This window comes from Oppia nitens, unplaced genomic scaffold (genome assembly GCF_028296485.1).
Source record: "Oppia nitens isolate AA-2021 unplaced genomic scaffold, nextdenovo-longstitch-racon4-pilon3 scaffold2_pilon_pilon_pilon, whole genome shotgun sequence".
Classification (NCBI taxonomy): Eukaryota; Metazoa; Arthropoda; class Arachnida; order Sarcoptiformes; family Oppiidae; genus Oppia; species Oppia nitens.
The window spans coordinates 5,874,967-5,891,075 of record NW_026533210.1 but is presented as its reverse complement, the minus strand read 5'-3'; the positions used below and the strand labels follow the sequence as shown (position 1 = coordinate 5,891,075).

The following is a 16,109-nucleotide window of genomic DNA, read 5'->3' as shown; positions in this document are numbered from 1 at the left end:
TAAGATGTAGACTAGTTGACCGTTTGATAGACATAGGACGAGTGCCACACGTCATGCCTAATGTTTTCTGCAATATTATTAGAAACCGGTTTTCCAGTCCAAGACCACACTTCATCAAAATAACTCTTTACTTGAAGACCAGGTGACGTTAGCAGAACCTGACGTTGTCCATTTTAGTTAGTATCATTGCAGCTATTTTAAGTTGTTTTTGATAAAGTATAGTTAATTTTAGATACGGGTCTCTTGAGATGTATAGTTCAGTGCTTTTCTCAATGCGATTGCCATAATTTCGGTGTATTAATATAGCCACAAGCCATTGATATTGATCTAAATTAAAACAAACGCTGACTAATGCCCTATAATTGGGACAATGTTGGGTTATTTTAATTAATTGATTATTTTTAACCAATTTAATAACTTTAGCGTAACCATCACATCCGGGAATTATTTTAGTAGAAATATTAGAAAATATTACGATTACATTAATTAGTCTTTTATAGGAACTAAAAAGGAATATAAACGTATATAAGTACGACTATATAAAAGGTTAAAAACATACAGTATATGAAATACATTAATTTTAGTGGAAAGCAATCATTATGTCTTCAGAAACTGTTGCGAAAAAGACGACTAATTATTAGCACATTTACACTCATATCATAGGAAATGAAAAGTCTAAAAAAGTTTGAATTCGTTTAAACAAAACAGACCATCAATTGCGAGTCAATATACGACTGGCTGTAACTAATGAAGTCTATAACTCATTTAAGTACTCTAAGCGCGGCGTAAACTTAACTGTAGCCGAGTTTCATCAACTAATGGATAGTTTGAAATCATTGAAGACTTTGGTGATATCGATAGGACAATAAAATACAAAAAATATGACAATGTTTTTTACAACAGTAATGTTGTAAAAAGTTATTTAACTTATGCTAGTATTAGTTTGACCTCATTTGAGGTCAAAAATATTATAATTCTTAATAATGATATATTTAAAATGTATACTAAGAAATACTAAGAGATTAAATTTACGTTATTCATATAAATTTATAAAAGTATTGTATATTTATAAATTATAAAACAACTTTACATTATATATATACAGTATATTGTGTGATAAAAATAAGAAATTATTATATAAATAATTGATTAGAAAATTCATCTATGAACTTTTGCGCAATAATTTACATTAAAATTGTTTAATAATTTTTTTTATGTTTCTAATTAAATCCATAAGTCATTTACTAGGAATTAAGTTATTAAATACTGTATAATATAAAGGTTAACATACTGTATGTAAGCAACAAACTTTAATTTAGTCAATTAGTTAAAACAGTTAATAATTGATAATATAATTACTGTATAATAATAAATAATGTAATATAATAAAATATATTTCTGTATATATAAAGTTGTTTATATAAAACTAATTAATAATTTTTTTATATTAATTTAATATTTAAATAAAAAATATTTAAATATACTTTTTTTCTTTACAAAAATTATAAAATAATAATATCTTATCTCTAATTTAATTAACATTTATAGCATAATTAAATCAATAATTATAAATATTTTGTATAAACTGAATACTAGTTTAAAAATATTAATTATTGTAATTTTTATTTTTAATATTAACTAATTTTTGGATAATTTTAGGCAAATGTTGTTTAATGTCATCAGTTTGTAAGCGCTATGATATCTCTCTCATAGCTTTATCATTAAAAAGTTTTAAAATAATAATAATTTATTATTATATATCAAATTTTATTTAATTATTTTTTATTAACCAAGTTTTCGATAATTTTAGGCAAATGTTGTTTACTATTATCAGTTTGTATGCGTTTCGATATTTTTCGTAATTTATTATTCATATCATTATCATTAAGAAGTTTATGGATAGCATTTAGTAACTGTTGCTCTGAGCACTGGTAGGCATCCAATCTGACTCCAAATCCCATTTCATCGACTCTCTGTGCGTTGTCGTGTTGGTCAACAAACAATGGCATTACAATCATTGGTTTACCAAAATAGAAAGCTTCGGTAAATGTATTGTTACCGCCGTGTGTAATGACCAGATCCACAATTGGCATTACCTGTATCTGTGGCAATACCTTTTCGCCGTACATATTGTCTGGTAAATCATAATCCAGATAACCGGGTCCTTTAGAGACAATGAATCTATTGGGAGATTTGGACAAAATGCTGACCAATCTTGTCATAAGCTGGACATCTGCGCCACCCATAGATCCCATAGAAAAGTAAATCAATTTACCCGGCTTATTTTTCAATTGCTCCGGTACTTCAAACGTCAAGTGCCGATCATAGCGTTGAAATGTATCAAAACGGACCCAATTGGGTGGCAGTGGACGCAAATCAAGATAATCGAGTTCCAGTGGATAGGCATATATGTTGAGATATTTTGAATGATTTACATATAAATCGGAATTCAATGGTTCAACACCTCTTGAAATAAGATAATTATTGAACTTTTCCCTCAGCGGTTGTTTTGCCAAATTTGTTATCAACCGGAATTCCTCCCATTCCTTTATATTATTACTATTAGATGGTAAACCTGTTTTTATATTTAAAAAAAACATTTTGTATTAAAAGAATAATGATTATGCAAATATTATTTATTAATATAGTTTTTATTTTTTATGTATTTAGTACAATACAGTATATTAATTATATACTGTATTTATATTTATTTTAATATAAAGTACCGGATGATTGAGGAGGTGTCCTCGGATCGTCAATAATAAAAAGTGGATTTAAACTGCAAACCTGTACCCATGGTATACCCGACCGAATTACCGACGGTACATTAAATACTTGATCTAAAACTATAATATCCGGCTTAAGCTTCGGTATCAGATCTTCTAGTCTTTYATCAAAATACTGTAATCTTTCGATGAAAAATGGTAATGTATTTACCCAAAAACTGATGTGATTTTCTACTATTGATTTTGACTGACCCAATGTCCCATCTCTTATAAATCTTTCGGCAAAAGACTTGGCCGGATCTGAGTGTTGTTCATATATTTCGGACGACAGCACCACCTCATCGATACCATACTTAACTAACTTTCCTTTCCATTGATCAGTGATAACAAATGTACATTTGTGTCCGCTTTGCATCAGTTCCTCTGCTATACCTATTGATGAATTCATGTGTCCCACGGCATCCAATGGTGCAAATAGACAGTGTAACTGAGCCGGCATTGTATTATTTAAAGCTATTAACAAAAATATTATGTTTTGACTAATAAAATTAATTTTATTTAATTACTGATCATTTATTTGTAAGTATTAATACTTTATATACTGTATTATAAATTATAATGTTATAAAACAGAAATAAATCCATTTTATTATTTAAACATTAATTAATTAGTTAAATAATAATCAATATATTTATTATTAGTTAAAATTAAACATTTAATTTATAATTGAATTTATCTTGACAATATTTGTCAATTTTTATAACATTATCTAATAATTTGCTATTTTGACCCTTTATTAAAAAATGTAAAAGTTTTATGTCAATCAATATACCTAATTATTTTAGTTAATTTATATTTATCATATAGTTTAATTGAATTTATATATAAATATAAATTTAACATTTTAGTTTATAAGATTTTATGATTTATATGAAAAATTAAAATATGAAATAGAAAAATTATGATAAAACTATCTTATATTGATTATCAATAATAGCTTAATTGGTACTGAAAATGCACTTAAAACTAAAATTGATAAAATTTTAATGATAAATACTACTTATTTATATATAAAATATTGATATATTAATAAACTTACTGATTGAATGCTTCAAAAACAAATTAATTACTGTTCAATAAAATTAAAACACGTCTTATTACAAAATATTTTTAGAAAAAAACTAAATAATTAATTTTATTTAAGTTTTTTTATAAAAGATATATTGTTAACTTAATACAATTATGGCTAATACTGACAATAATAACAAAAGTGATATTACAGTTGAGTTAAGATCACAATTGTCTGAATTGTGTAAAACCTATTTAAAGGACGGTTGGACTACAGTTAATGAAAATTCATTAGTTATTAAGCCAATCACGTAAGTCATATAAGTCTATTGTTTTTTTCTTTATTGAAATAATTGATGTGATGATGACTTTTCATTTACATTTATTTAAAAAATTTAATTATTTTATAAATATTTTTTTCATGATTATTTGTGTAGAGCTATAAAAATGTAAATAAAAAATAAACCTTCATAAAATTTTGTTTAGCTTTCATTATATTGTAATAATTATATACTTATATATTTTTAATTTATAAAATTTTGATTTTATTTATCATAAAATTTTGATTTTTGTAAGAAAATTAAATATATAATTAATTATAATTTTTATTGTTTAATTTTATAAGAAAAGCTTAAATGAAAAAATATTTAGTTATTATTATTATAACTTTAATAATAATAGAAAAAGGATTATTAGTAATTAAATAATCATTATTTTTATGACTAAAAATTTATTATTTACTTTATTATATTATAATTAATGTTATTAACAAATAAGTTATAAGTTTAATAATTAGATAATAATATTACTGTATATATTAGAAATATTTTATATTGATAAGTCATAAATTAATATTTTAACTTAAGATAATGATACATAAAGCATAAATACAATTAATACAATAATGTATAGACTGTTATATATGCTAAATTTCTAAAATAAAATTTTAAAAAATAGATTAATAAACATAATATACAAACACTAATTTAAAATAAAATTTTTAAGTGATAAACACTATGCATTAAAAGCATTTTCATTAATCATTTATATTAATTTAGTAAATAATAAGAAATTAGTTGTTTTTAATGCTTTACTATATATCAAATCTTATTGTATTTTTATTGTTGGGCACAGGGAGACATGATTAAGCAAAAGTCATAAATCCTCAATTTTAATTAACATTAGTTTAGTTTATAGTTAATAATAATAATTTTTTTAAGATTTTACATAATTACAAAATTAATTAGATTTGCAAAATAAATAAAAGAAAATATTTTTTTAAATATTCTACAACAAAAATATACTATAAAATTTAAAAATTAATTATAAAATAATTGAATATAATCACACCTAAAATTTTACAATAATTATTTCAATTATAATATAATTAAATTTATATATTTATTTAGTGATGGTTTCATAAACAAACTATACTTATGCTGTTTGCCGGACACATGTCGTGAGCCGGGAGTTCGTAAAGTTATCGTACGTTTTGAAGATTACGAAGAATTCAAAGATATGGGTCGTTCACAGATCAATGCCATTACTATAAACATAATATTAGCCGCAAATAATATATCGCCCAAAGTGTTGGGTGTATTTCCCAGCGGTACTATTATTGAGTACATTGAGGTACTGTACAGCTAATCATATATTTGATGATATGAAATGTTAGACACAAATTGTTTTAGAGATACAGTTACTTATGATTTTAATTTTCTGTTTGTTTTGTTAGAACCGTTATCTATCGCAAAGCGATTATACAAATACCAATATTATTGAACTGTTAGCCCAAAAGTTGGCTAAAATACATTCACTGAATATACCGATAGCTAAAGACAGTAAAACATTTACAAATGTTTTTCGCAGTTTTTTAGACGCCGATGAAAACATGAAACAATCGCTCAAAGATGGATACATCAGACAAGTAATAAATGATTTAAAACTCAATGTATTTCAAGAGATGGACTTTACCGATGAGTTTCATTGGCTTCTGGATGTTATCGATCATCTCCAGAGTCCAGTTGTCTTCGCTCACAATGACTTTAATAGAAGAAATACATTGATATGCGAGTCAAAGGATAATAATAACAATGATTTGAATGTCTATCTCATTGACTTTGATTGGAGCTCTTACGGCAAACGGGGTGTTGATTTTGGTCAGTATTTTAACTGTTGGGGACAGGAAGCCACCGATTTCGGCACCGGACCGTTTCCCAGTGACCAACAAATGCTGCCATTTATTGACGCATATATCGTGGAAATGTCGAAATTGGTTGGCGATGACTACCCGAAACTAACCGTCAATTCACGGGAACGACTGCTAAAAGAGGCCAAAGTTTGTACATTAATGGCACAAATAAAAGATATTTTATACTGTATTTGGGACTCTAATCGCAATAAGACAACTGAGTTAATGGTAAATATTTTTTTTTTATAATTATTATGTACTCAGACTATCATATTAACAATATTTTAATATTATTTATGAAATTATTAGGTAAAAGGCAACACTAAACTTGGAGATTATCTTAAATTAAAGGCCAAATTATTAACAGAATTTAGTAATGATTTAAAATAGTCACAAAAAAATAGTTACAATTAAATAATTTACATTTTGTTCAACAATTTTCATAAAGAATAAGCCAAAAAAATAATAGCATAATTATTCAAATTATATTAAATAATTAGATATTTTATAATATTTATTATAATAAACTTTATATAGCAAACACTGATTTGTAAAAACATTTACAAACTTAAATATATAATCTGTAACCAAGTAAATATTATTTCAAATAAAAATTAATAAATTTAAATGTATTAAAAAATATTAAATACTGTAAATTATTATACAAATGTAAGATAATTAAAATACAATTATTGTATTATTATTGTTACTATTATTGTATTTTTACTAATCAACGCCAGGTTTTTAGATAACAGTCACATAACTTTTGTTATAAAAACAAAGTAAGGGACTTTAATTGAAATTAAAATAAATGTCATAATTTTAAATATATTTTATTTTAGTATATCCTAAAATAAAATATTCACTTTTAGTAAATACTATTGTATTTATTATTAATTTTTATTAATCAAGTTTTCAATAATTTTAGGCAAATGTTGTTTACTATTATCAGTTTGTATGCGATTTGATATTTGTTGAATTTGTATCTAATGGTGCAAATAGACAGTGTAACTGAGCCGGCATTGTATTATTTAAAGCTATTAACAAAATATTATTTTTTTTACTATTCAATAAATTTATTTTAATTACTCTTTATTTTAATTTTTTTTTAATATTATTATTATAAAAAATATTTAAATTTATTTTATAATTACTATAGTAGGTGATTAAATTATTAATCTAAATGTTTATTATTTAATTAATTATATATTTTACGTTTTTATTAAACAAATAAAAAATATTGTTAACTTAATAAAATTATGGCTTATACTATCATAACATTATGTAAATTCAATAGTTATTATCACATATGACTTGAAGTTTATTGTTTATTAGATGACATTAATTTTCATTTATATTTAATTAAGAATTTCAATTATTTTATAAATTATTAAGTTTTTTGTCTATTTGTATAAAATGATAAAAATGTATATAAATAATTACTTTTCATAAAATATTGCTTAACTTTTATTATATTGTAAAATTTACATATTATATATTTTTATTTATCAAAATATTTTATAAATAAAATAAAATATAAAATGAGTTGCAGTTTTTATAGTTAACTTATTAAGAAAACTTATAAAATGATAAAATATTTAGTTATTATTATTATTATAACTTTACAGTAATAATAATAATAGCAAAAGTATTATTAGTAATTTGATAATAATTATTCTCATTACTAATTATTAATTATTAACTCAATTTATACATATTATTAATTTATTAACAAATAAGATATCTGTTTATTAATCAGATAACAATATTATATATATATATATATATATATATATATATATATATATATATATATTTAAAACTCTTAATTTAAATGAGATTAACAAAAGATAAGCAAAAGATATTTTGTACTATATTTGGGACTCTAATAACAATGAGACAAATGATTTAATGAAAATTATTTTGTTAACATGGACAATTTTATTTATTTTATTATATGTTAATTTATGATATTGAAGGGATAAAAAATTAAAATTAAAGTTAAAAACATTTATTTCATAACTATGGGACAAGTGATCACATTATTACAGACAACCAGGGTCTTAAAAATGGCAGGCATAAACAATAGATGCCAATTTTGCCAAATGCCTGCCCTGTCTCTGCCATTCCCTAGGCATTTATTTTCAGGTGGTGACACCTATTATTTTAATTATATATTATTAATTAATTTATAAAACATTGTTTTTATAATATATTTGCTTGTATTTTTGTTTTGTATACCTTTAATCAAAAACTAATATCATTGGAAATAAGTAAATTAATTGTAAATTTAATTAACACGTTAAAACACTAAATTACATCATTATTTTTATAAATACAGTTGCTTTTTAGCAATTTAAATTGGCAGGCAAATAAAATAGATGCCCAAAATGCCAGGCATTTATGACATCTATTTGGGCACTGCCAGGGCAGGCATTTATTTTCTTAAAACCCTGCAGACAACACAATATATAATATTTATAACAAAGTTACAGTTTATATATGAGTGTAAAAACTATTAGATATTTCTAGAAATGTAATTAATATAAAAATACATATTATATGAAATCATTTACAGGAAATCATTAATAATTAATATTAGATATCTATAAACAATATAAATATATTTTAAAATTCATATTAAAAATATTGAATTTTGATAAACATTTCAATAATTAATTTTATGTAGAAATATGTTTCTACAATATTATAACTTAATTGAAAAATATACTGTATTTATTGTAAAATAGTATATACTGTATTTTGATATTATAACTTTGAACAATAAAGTTTGAATAAAATCCTAACTATTTAAACAAAAATATTAATAATAATAATAATAATAATAATATATAAAGAATTATAAATAAATTATAAATTAAATTTTAAAATGTTTAACAATATTTATTTCAAATTCTATTCATGTATTGTAAAACTATTATACTATTTGATTATATAAAGTGTTATAAACAATAATAATAATAATTTATTTTTAGCATTAAGCAATGAGATACATAACAAGTTGTATTCATAAATAATAATTATACATTGAAAATTTCATATAAATAATTTACAAATTTTTTATAATTAGATTCGTTTCTAATATACATTGGTAATGAATTAAATAAATTTATACAATAATTAAAAAAATGTTTATCAATTAACACAATACGTTTAAAATTTGTTTTAATTTTTATACCATTACGTGATGTGTTATAAAAGTTTAATATATTAAACCAATTGTTAGGTACAGTGTTGGACATAGATTTGATTTGAAAAACATGTTTTAATATTTTAATTTTATTTCGATTATCTAATGTGTTTAAACCTAATATTTTTAATCTATTTTCATAATCTATATTAACATAACCTAATTTATAACATATATATCTAGTAATCTTTCGTTGTATTGACTCAATTAAATTTAATTGTGTTTTAGTTGGAGTCCAACACATAGTTGAATACTCAATGATCGGAAGTATATATGTTTTATACAAATTTAAAAATGTTTTTCCGTTTACTTTTTTACAAATATATTTCAATGTATAAAATTTAGAAAAAGCTTTTTTATGTAAATCATTACAATGAGAGCTAAAAGTCATTTTATTATCATAGGTAACCCCTAAATGTTTGTGTGTTATAACAGTATCGATAGATATATTATTCATATAATATGTATTTAATTTACAGTTTTTTAATGTAATTCTCAAGTGTTTTGTTTTATTTACATTTAATTTCAAATGTTTATCATTACAATAATTTTCAAAAATATTCAAATCATTTTGTAATAAATTAATGTCATTTGTATTTTTAATAATCTTAACAAATACCGTATCATCAGCCCATTGAAATACAAAACAATAATTGTTGAGATATTTATATGATTTGCCATTAATTTTCTGTTTGTTTGTTTGTATCGCAAAACAATTTTACAAATGCCGAGATTATTACAGGACATAAAAGAGTCTCTCAAAAAATTGATATATTAATATCAGACAAATAATAAATGTTTTAAAACTCATTGTATTTCAAGAGATGGACTCCACCGATGAGTTTCATTGGCTTCTGGATGTTATCGATCATCTCCAGAGTCCAGTTGTCTTCGCTCACAATGACTTTAATAGAAGAAATACATTGATATGCGAGTCAAAGGATAATAATAACAATGATTTGAATGTCTATCTCATTGACTTTGATTGGAGCTCTTACGGCAAACGGGGTGTTGATTTTGGTCAGTATTTTAACTGTTGGGGACAGGAAGCCACCGATTTCGGCACCGGACCGTTTCCCAGTGACCAACAAATGCTGCCATTTATTGACGTATATATCGTGGAAATGTCGAAATTGGTTGGCGATGACTACCCGAAACTAGCCGTCAATTCACGGGAACGACTGCTAAAAGAGGCCAAAGTTTGTACATTAATGGCACAAATAAAAGATATTTTATACTGTATTTTGGACTCTAATAACAATTATACAAATGATTTACTAAAAAATAATTTTTTAATAATTATTAATTAACTATTTTAAAGTATTATAGTAATTATCTTTTAATATATCTGTATATAATTATTAGATAGAAGGCAACGCAAAATTTATCTTAAATTAAAAATCAAATTATTATCTGAATTTAATAATGATTTTACTTTTCATAATGTTTAAACCAAATAATATAAATATTAAAATTGTTATACAAATATTTACTTTATACTATTATATATTTAAATATTAAATATAACAAATATTTTTTTATTGAAATTTTTATTTTATATAAAATTTATACTAAAACTAAATGAATAAATAATATTTTGTTTTTTTACATTTATTACATTAAATAATAAGATAATTATTTGTATAATATTTATTATAATAAACTTTACAAAAAAATTTGATGAAACAATTACAAACTTATCTAATCAGTAACCAAATAAATGTCATTTTAAAACCTAAGCTAATAAATATACATTATGTACACAATTCTTAAACAACATTAATATACAATTTTGTAAAAAGATATTAAAAAGTGTATATTATAAAATATTATCACGTGATCATAATTCTATAAACCACTATGTCATAAAATTTCAATAGTAAGTTTGTAATGCCTAATGAAAAGAAAAAATTTTTAAAATTGGTCGAAGAATAAATTTTTTATTTTTCAAACTGTGAAACACATTATATAAAATTGTGGAAAATAAAATGACGTTATTTATGGACAGTAGACACTTATTAGATAGAGATATTAATACTATTGCTTATTCTGAAAAATTAAAATTTTTTTATGTTAAATATTTTTTAGAAATAAAAAACACAACATTATATTTCGATAATGCAATTTTTAATTAAATTTGATTATCTAAAAAAATAATACAAAAAAAATATAAATAGTATTAATAATCTAATAAGTGTCTACTGTCCATAAATAACGTCATTTTATGACTATTTTATATAATGTGTTTTTCAAAATAAAAAATTTATTCTGCAACCAATTTTAAAATTTTTTCTTCCTATAAATTTCCAGTGGCATTACAAACTATATTCTAGCAGAAACAATTACAAACTTATCTAATCAGTAACCAAATAAATGTCATTTTAAAACCTAAGCTAATAAATAAAAGGGCCTTATGATTAATCTCGCACACGCGGTTTTATTCCTGCTATAATTCTTAAACGGTTATGTGTCTTTATTTTATATTAATTTTTAAAATTATTAAAAAGTGATTTACGCGTGATATTATAAAATATTAAATTTTTAATTTTGATCACGTGATCATATTTATTTTTTGGATTTTGCAAACCACTATGTCATAATTTAAACTATAAATGCTAAAATAAAATTTCAATTAACTTTGTAATGCCAATAAACTGGAAATTTATAGGAAGATTAAGTTTTAAATAAAAGTTAAAAATTTTTTTTTAAATTGGTCGAAGAATAATTCATTTTTTATAACATTGTTTTAGATTATTTGTGGATAAAACAGTAATAAAATACTTAAAATAAATGACGTTTTTTATGGACAGTAGAATTATTAGAAATATATTTTAATTTTATTTATAACTTATTCTTGAAAAAATAAATTTTTTGTATGTATAAATATTTTTTTAGAAATTAATTAATAAAAAACAAACATTATATTTCGATAATAATTTTTAATTAAATTTGATTATCTAAAAAAATATTTGAATAATAAAATAATTTATTTTAAAAATATTTATTAGTTTAATAATTATTATATAAATTAACATTCAATGTACTAATCTATAAATGATTTGATAAAATTTAGTGATGTTTTAATAAAAAATAACTGAAATAAACTTTTATCACAATATTATTTTAAAATGTGTTACTTAATGATTAAAAAAATGGTTGATATAGTTGAGATAAAAAATTATTTTTTATTCACCATATAACATTTATAGCAAAATATCATTTGATTTTAATTATAAAAAAATGTCTAGTGTATTTAAAATAAATAATTTAAGGTTATGTCAAAAATGACATAATTTCATTTTTATATAAAAAAGCTAAGAAATACTTTAAAAATAAAAATGATAATTTCTATATACATTGCGTAATAATTATTGAAGATAATGGTGAAAATTTTATTATTTAATTGTCTTTAGTTTTTAAGAAAATTAACTTAGAAAATTCATTAAAACCATGACAGCTATTGTTGTGATTACCTTATAAAATACAATTTTATTGTAAAAATTGTTATTATTTTAATGATTATATTTGTTGAGACATTACTAATCAACACCAGGTTTTTTTATAYGACAKTCATATAAAATAAAAGTGATAAAATTATATACAATGTTAATATAATATTATTGAATTAAATTTATTATTTTARTAATTTGAGTGGATTTTGTAAAATATTAATATTTTATATATTATTGCTGAGTATTAAAATTTATTTTGTGTTTATTTTGTAAATTTTGAAACATATTGGAGTCAATTATGTCAAAAAAGTTAATTATTGATGATTACTTTAGCAAAGTTTATCAACTATTAAAAATACATTTAGATGGCCAGTGGACACAAATTACCAAAAATGATGTCATTATACAACCAATTAAGTATATATTTATATTTATAATATTATTTATTTATTGTATTAATTAAATATTATATTATTATTTGTAATTTATTATATATAAATTTTTATAATAATTATTAAAAATTATAATACTGTAAACTGTATATTTAATTATCATATACTGTATATAGCGATGGCTTCACAAATAGTTTATATGTTTGTGAGTTGTTATTACCAGAATTAGAGGACAAGACATATCGTAAAGTAATTGTTCGATATGTAGACTACGAGTCCGTAGAGCACCTGTATGTCAAAGAACATGTATTGGCTATAAATCTCATATTATCTCAACTAGAAATAGCACCAAAATTATTATGTGTTTTCAAAAACGGTACAATCAGTGAATATATTGAAGTAAGTTTTAAATCATTTATCCTATTAAATAAATATTTGTCTATTTTTTAGTTATAAATCTTATTAAAAGTTATATTTTTTATTGCCTTATACTATCTGAGCAAATGATAGCCTTTAATGTATTGTTTTATTGTATCTTATTATATACAGAATCGCTATTTCAATGCCAGTGATTACCATAACAAGACTTTGGTGTCATTATTAGCCCGAAAGTTGGCACGACTTCACTCGTTGTGTATACCGGTGCCCAAAGACGGAACTTCTAAGTCAAGAGAAAACATATTTGTCAAATGGTTTGACACAGAAATGCGACACAATATTAGTTGCGACGGATTTATTGGCAAATATTTACACGAAAACAGTAATAGATATCCAATATTTTCGACACTTAGTCTCGCAGAGGAAACTGATTGGTATCTTAAGACAGTGGATGCGCTCAACTGTCCCATTGTTTTTTCGCACAATGATCTCAATCGACGAAATATATTGATTAGTGAATCAAATAATAATAATAATAATAATAACGAAAATTTTGAAGACATAGAGATCTATTTGATAGACTTTGATTGGTGTGTCTATGACTATAGGGGTACAGATTTTGGACAGTATTTTAGTCGCTGGGCTCAAGAGGAGACCGATTTTGGTGTCGGTGTATTCCCGACTAATGAACAAATGATACCATTTATTGACTCCTATATCGGCCAAATGTCGCAACTGGTTGGCGACAAATATCAGAAACAAGCGATCAATTCACGGGAACAGCTCATTAAGGAGTCAAAAGTTTTCACATTAATGGCGTTTATTAAAGATATTTTATACTGTATTTGGGTCACCAATGAAGATAATATAAAGCAAATGATGGTAATTGAATAGTTTTATGACAATTATAATTTAATTAAATTATATCATATTAATAAGTATTTCTATATTTTATTTGAGTACTGATTTTATTTTTTTATTATAAAAATTTTATTTTATTCAGGATAAGGCAGAGATAAAATTTCGTGCATTTTATGAACTCAAAAATAGCATAATAAATGAGTATAAAGTTTATTAAACAATTTTTAAAATTAATTTCTTACTTAATAATTACAATAAATTATTTTAAATAAAATATTTTATAATAAATATATTTAATAATAAGTGATGAATAAAAAGAAAATTACTATTAAAATATAGTATTTTTATTATATTGATTTATATGTATAAACTATTTTATTATTAATTTTGTTTCAATATTATAAAATAAATTAAATTTCATTATAAATTTGAAATATTATTACATTTTTAGAGTTTTTTAAATATAAACTTTTGTTGTACACAATAAACTAAAATTACAACAAAATAATTATCATCAATTTTTCAATATTTTTTTCTTGTTTATTAGTTATTTAATTATAATAAAAACTTATTTTGTTTATTATTTAAATAATATACTTTTGTTTGAATTAAAGTATTATTATATAATGTATGAGTGAAAACTAATCAAATAATAACATTTTCTAAGCCATTAAAAGTTTTTATATATAACTTTATTATATATTAGTAATAATATTGACAGTAAGTTTTATTGAATAATTTTAAGTATAATAAAATGTTTATATTAATAATTTTAGTTATATAATAATTTTAATTTAATAATTTTACAATATTTTTATATTTACATTCTATTATAAATAAAACAATAGTACGAAACGGTTATAAATATAAATTATTATTTTACTATATAAATTATATAATAAAGCAATAAAATAAAATAACTAAATAAATAAATCTAATCATAAAATAAAATAACATTTAAGATTAAAAAACAAACTATTTTAATTATCTATGCAATGCATAGATAATTAATATAATTAAAACATATTTTTATAAATTTATTAATAATTAAGTTACTTTTAATTAGTTACTTATTGATGAATTAATTAAACTCATCCGGATATTTTCCAGGCATATCATTGATCAATTGACTGTCACTGATGTCATTATTGACACGACTTCCCTTTTGACGGATCTTTTGTTGTGAACAACCGATATGTTTGGCCTTTTTGTTGACATTCATAGTATTTTTGTATACTTTTGCCGCTTCTTTAGTAACTTTTTCAATTTTTTCCCAATTGTTAATCTTGTTTTGGCGATTCATTATTAAAAAAATATTTATACTGTATTATAGACTTTTTAAACAAACTATTAATTAAAGTAAATTTATTAATTAAATAACTTATATAAATTATAACTTTAACTATTCATAAAAATGTTTGACTAAAATTACATTTCCAACTTTAACTTATATACCATGTTTGCAATGACTGTTTATATGATATAATATAAACATTTTTTATATTTAATGAAATTTATAAATCGCTAATATTTCGATTCAATTATTCAATGATTTAAAGATTTGATTTATTAGTTATTTTGAATTAATAATAATGCAATAATGCAAAAATAGTGTATCATTAAATTATGATTGGTTAAATTAATATTAAGCTTTGAGATTGGTTCATATAAAATATAAATTGATTCATTGTTTAGTATGAAATTAAAACATCAATAACTATGATATCTTATCTAAACCATAGTGTAAATAATATTTATAATTGATTACTCATACTTTAATAATTTAAGTTTAAATATATTTATTTGTCAATTAATGTTTTTACTTATAAT

General features: G+C 21.8%; 3 protein-coding genes across 3 annotated transcripts; 2 read left to right on the top strand and 1 right to left on the bottom strand.

Annotated features, from left to right (window-relative positions):
- Nucleotides 1-11: 11 nt before the first annotated feature.
- Nucleotides 12-3,877, bottom strand: LOC128955876 (NDP-glycosyltransferase YjiC-like). The gene is made up of 4 exons (XM_054301554.1): nt 3,826-3,877; nt 2,727-3,239; nt 1,791-2,575; nt 12-158 (listed from the first exon to the last, which is right to left on the bottom strand). Exons 2-4 carry the CDS (start codon nt 3,223-3,225, stop codon nt 12-14), a joined length of 1,431 nt encoding a protein of 476 aa, XP_054157529.1. The 5' UTR covers nt 3,226-3,239; nt 3,826-3,877.
- Nucleotides 3,878-3,891: 14 nt separating this feature from the next.
- Nucleotides 3,892-6,375, top strand: LOC128955875 (choline/ethanolamine kinase-like). Its single transcript, XM_054301553.1, has 4 exons — nt 3,892-4,105; nt 5,204-5,426; nt 5,530-6,213; nt 6,295-6,375. Exons 1-4 carry the CDS (start codon nt 3,969-3,971, stop codon nt 6,373-6,375), a joined length of 1,125 nt encoding a protein of 374 aa, XP_054157528.1. The 5' UTR covers nt 3,892-3,968.
- A 3,645-nt stretch (nt 6,376-10,020) lies between these two features.
- On the top strand, nt 10,021-14,496 carry LOC128955874 (choline/ethanolamine kinase-like). The gene is made up of 5 exons (XM_054301552.1): nt 10,021-10,395; nt 12,959-13,065; nt 13,217-13,439; nt 13,590-14,300; nt 14,422-14,496. Exons 1-5 carry the CDS (start codon nt 10,021-10,023, stop codon nt 14,494-14,496), a joined length of 1,491 nt encoding a protein of 496 aa, XP_054157527.1.
- Nucleotides 14,497-16,109: the final 1,613 nt, after the last annotated feature.

Bases quoted from the DNA above. Each gene is read 5' to 3' on its own strand.
- LOC128955875 (XM_054301553.1), top strand. From the start codon at position 3,969: ATGGCTAATACTGACAATAATAACAAAAGTGATATTACAGTTGAGTTA. The intron at 5,427-5,529 runs GTACTGTACAGC...TTGTTTTGTTAG, and splicing joins CTATTATTGAGTACATTGAG to AACCGTTATCTATCGCAAAG. The intron at 6,214-6,294 runs GTAAATATTTTT...TGAAATTATTAG, and splicing joins ATAAGACAACTGAGTTAATG to GTAAAAGGCAACACTAAACT.
- LOC128955874 (XM_054301552.1), top strand. From the start codon at position 10,021: ATGGACTCCACCGATGAGTTTCATTGGCTTCTGGATGTTATCGATCAT. The intron at 10,396-12,958 runs GTTTGTACATTA...ATGTCAAAAAAG, and splicing joins GACTGCTAAAAGAGGCCAAA to TTAATTATTGATGATTACTT. The intron at 13,066-13,216 runs GTATATATTTAT...TACTGTATATAG, and splicing joins GTCATTATACAACCAATTAA to CGATGGCTTCACAAATAGTT.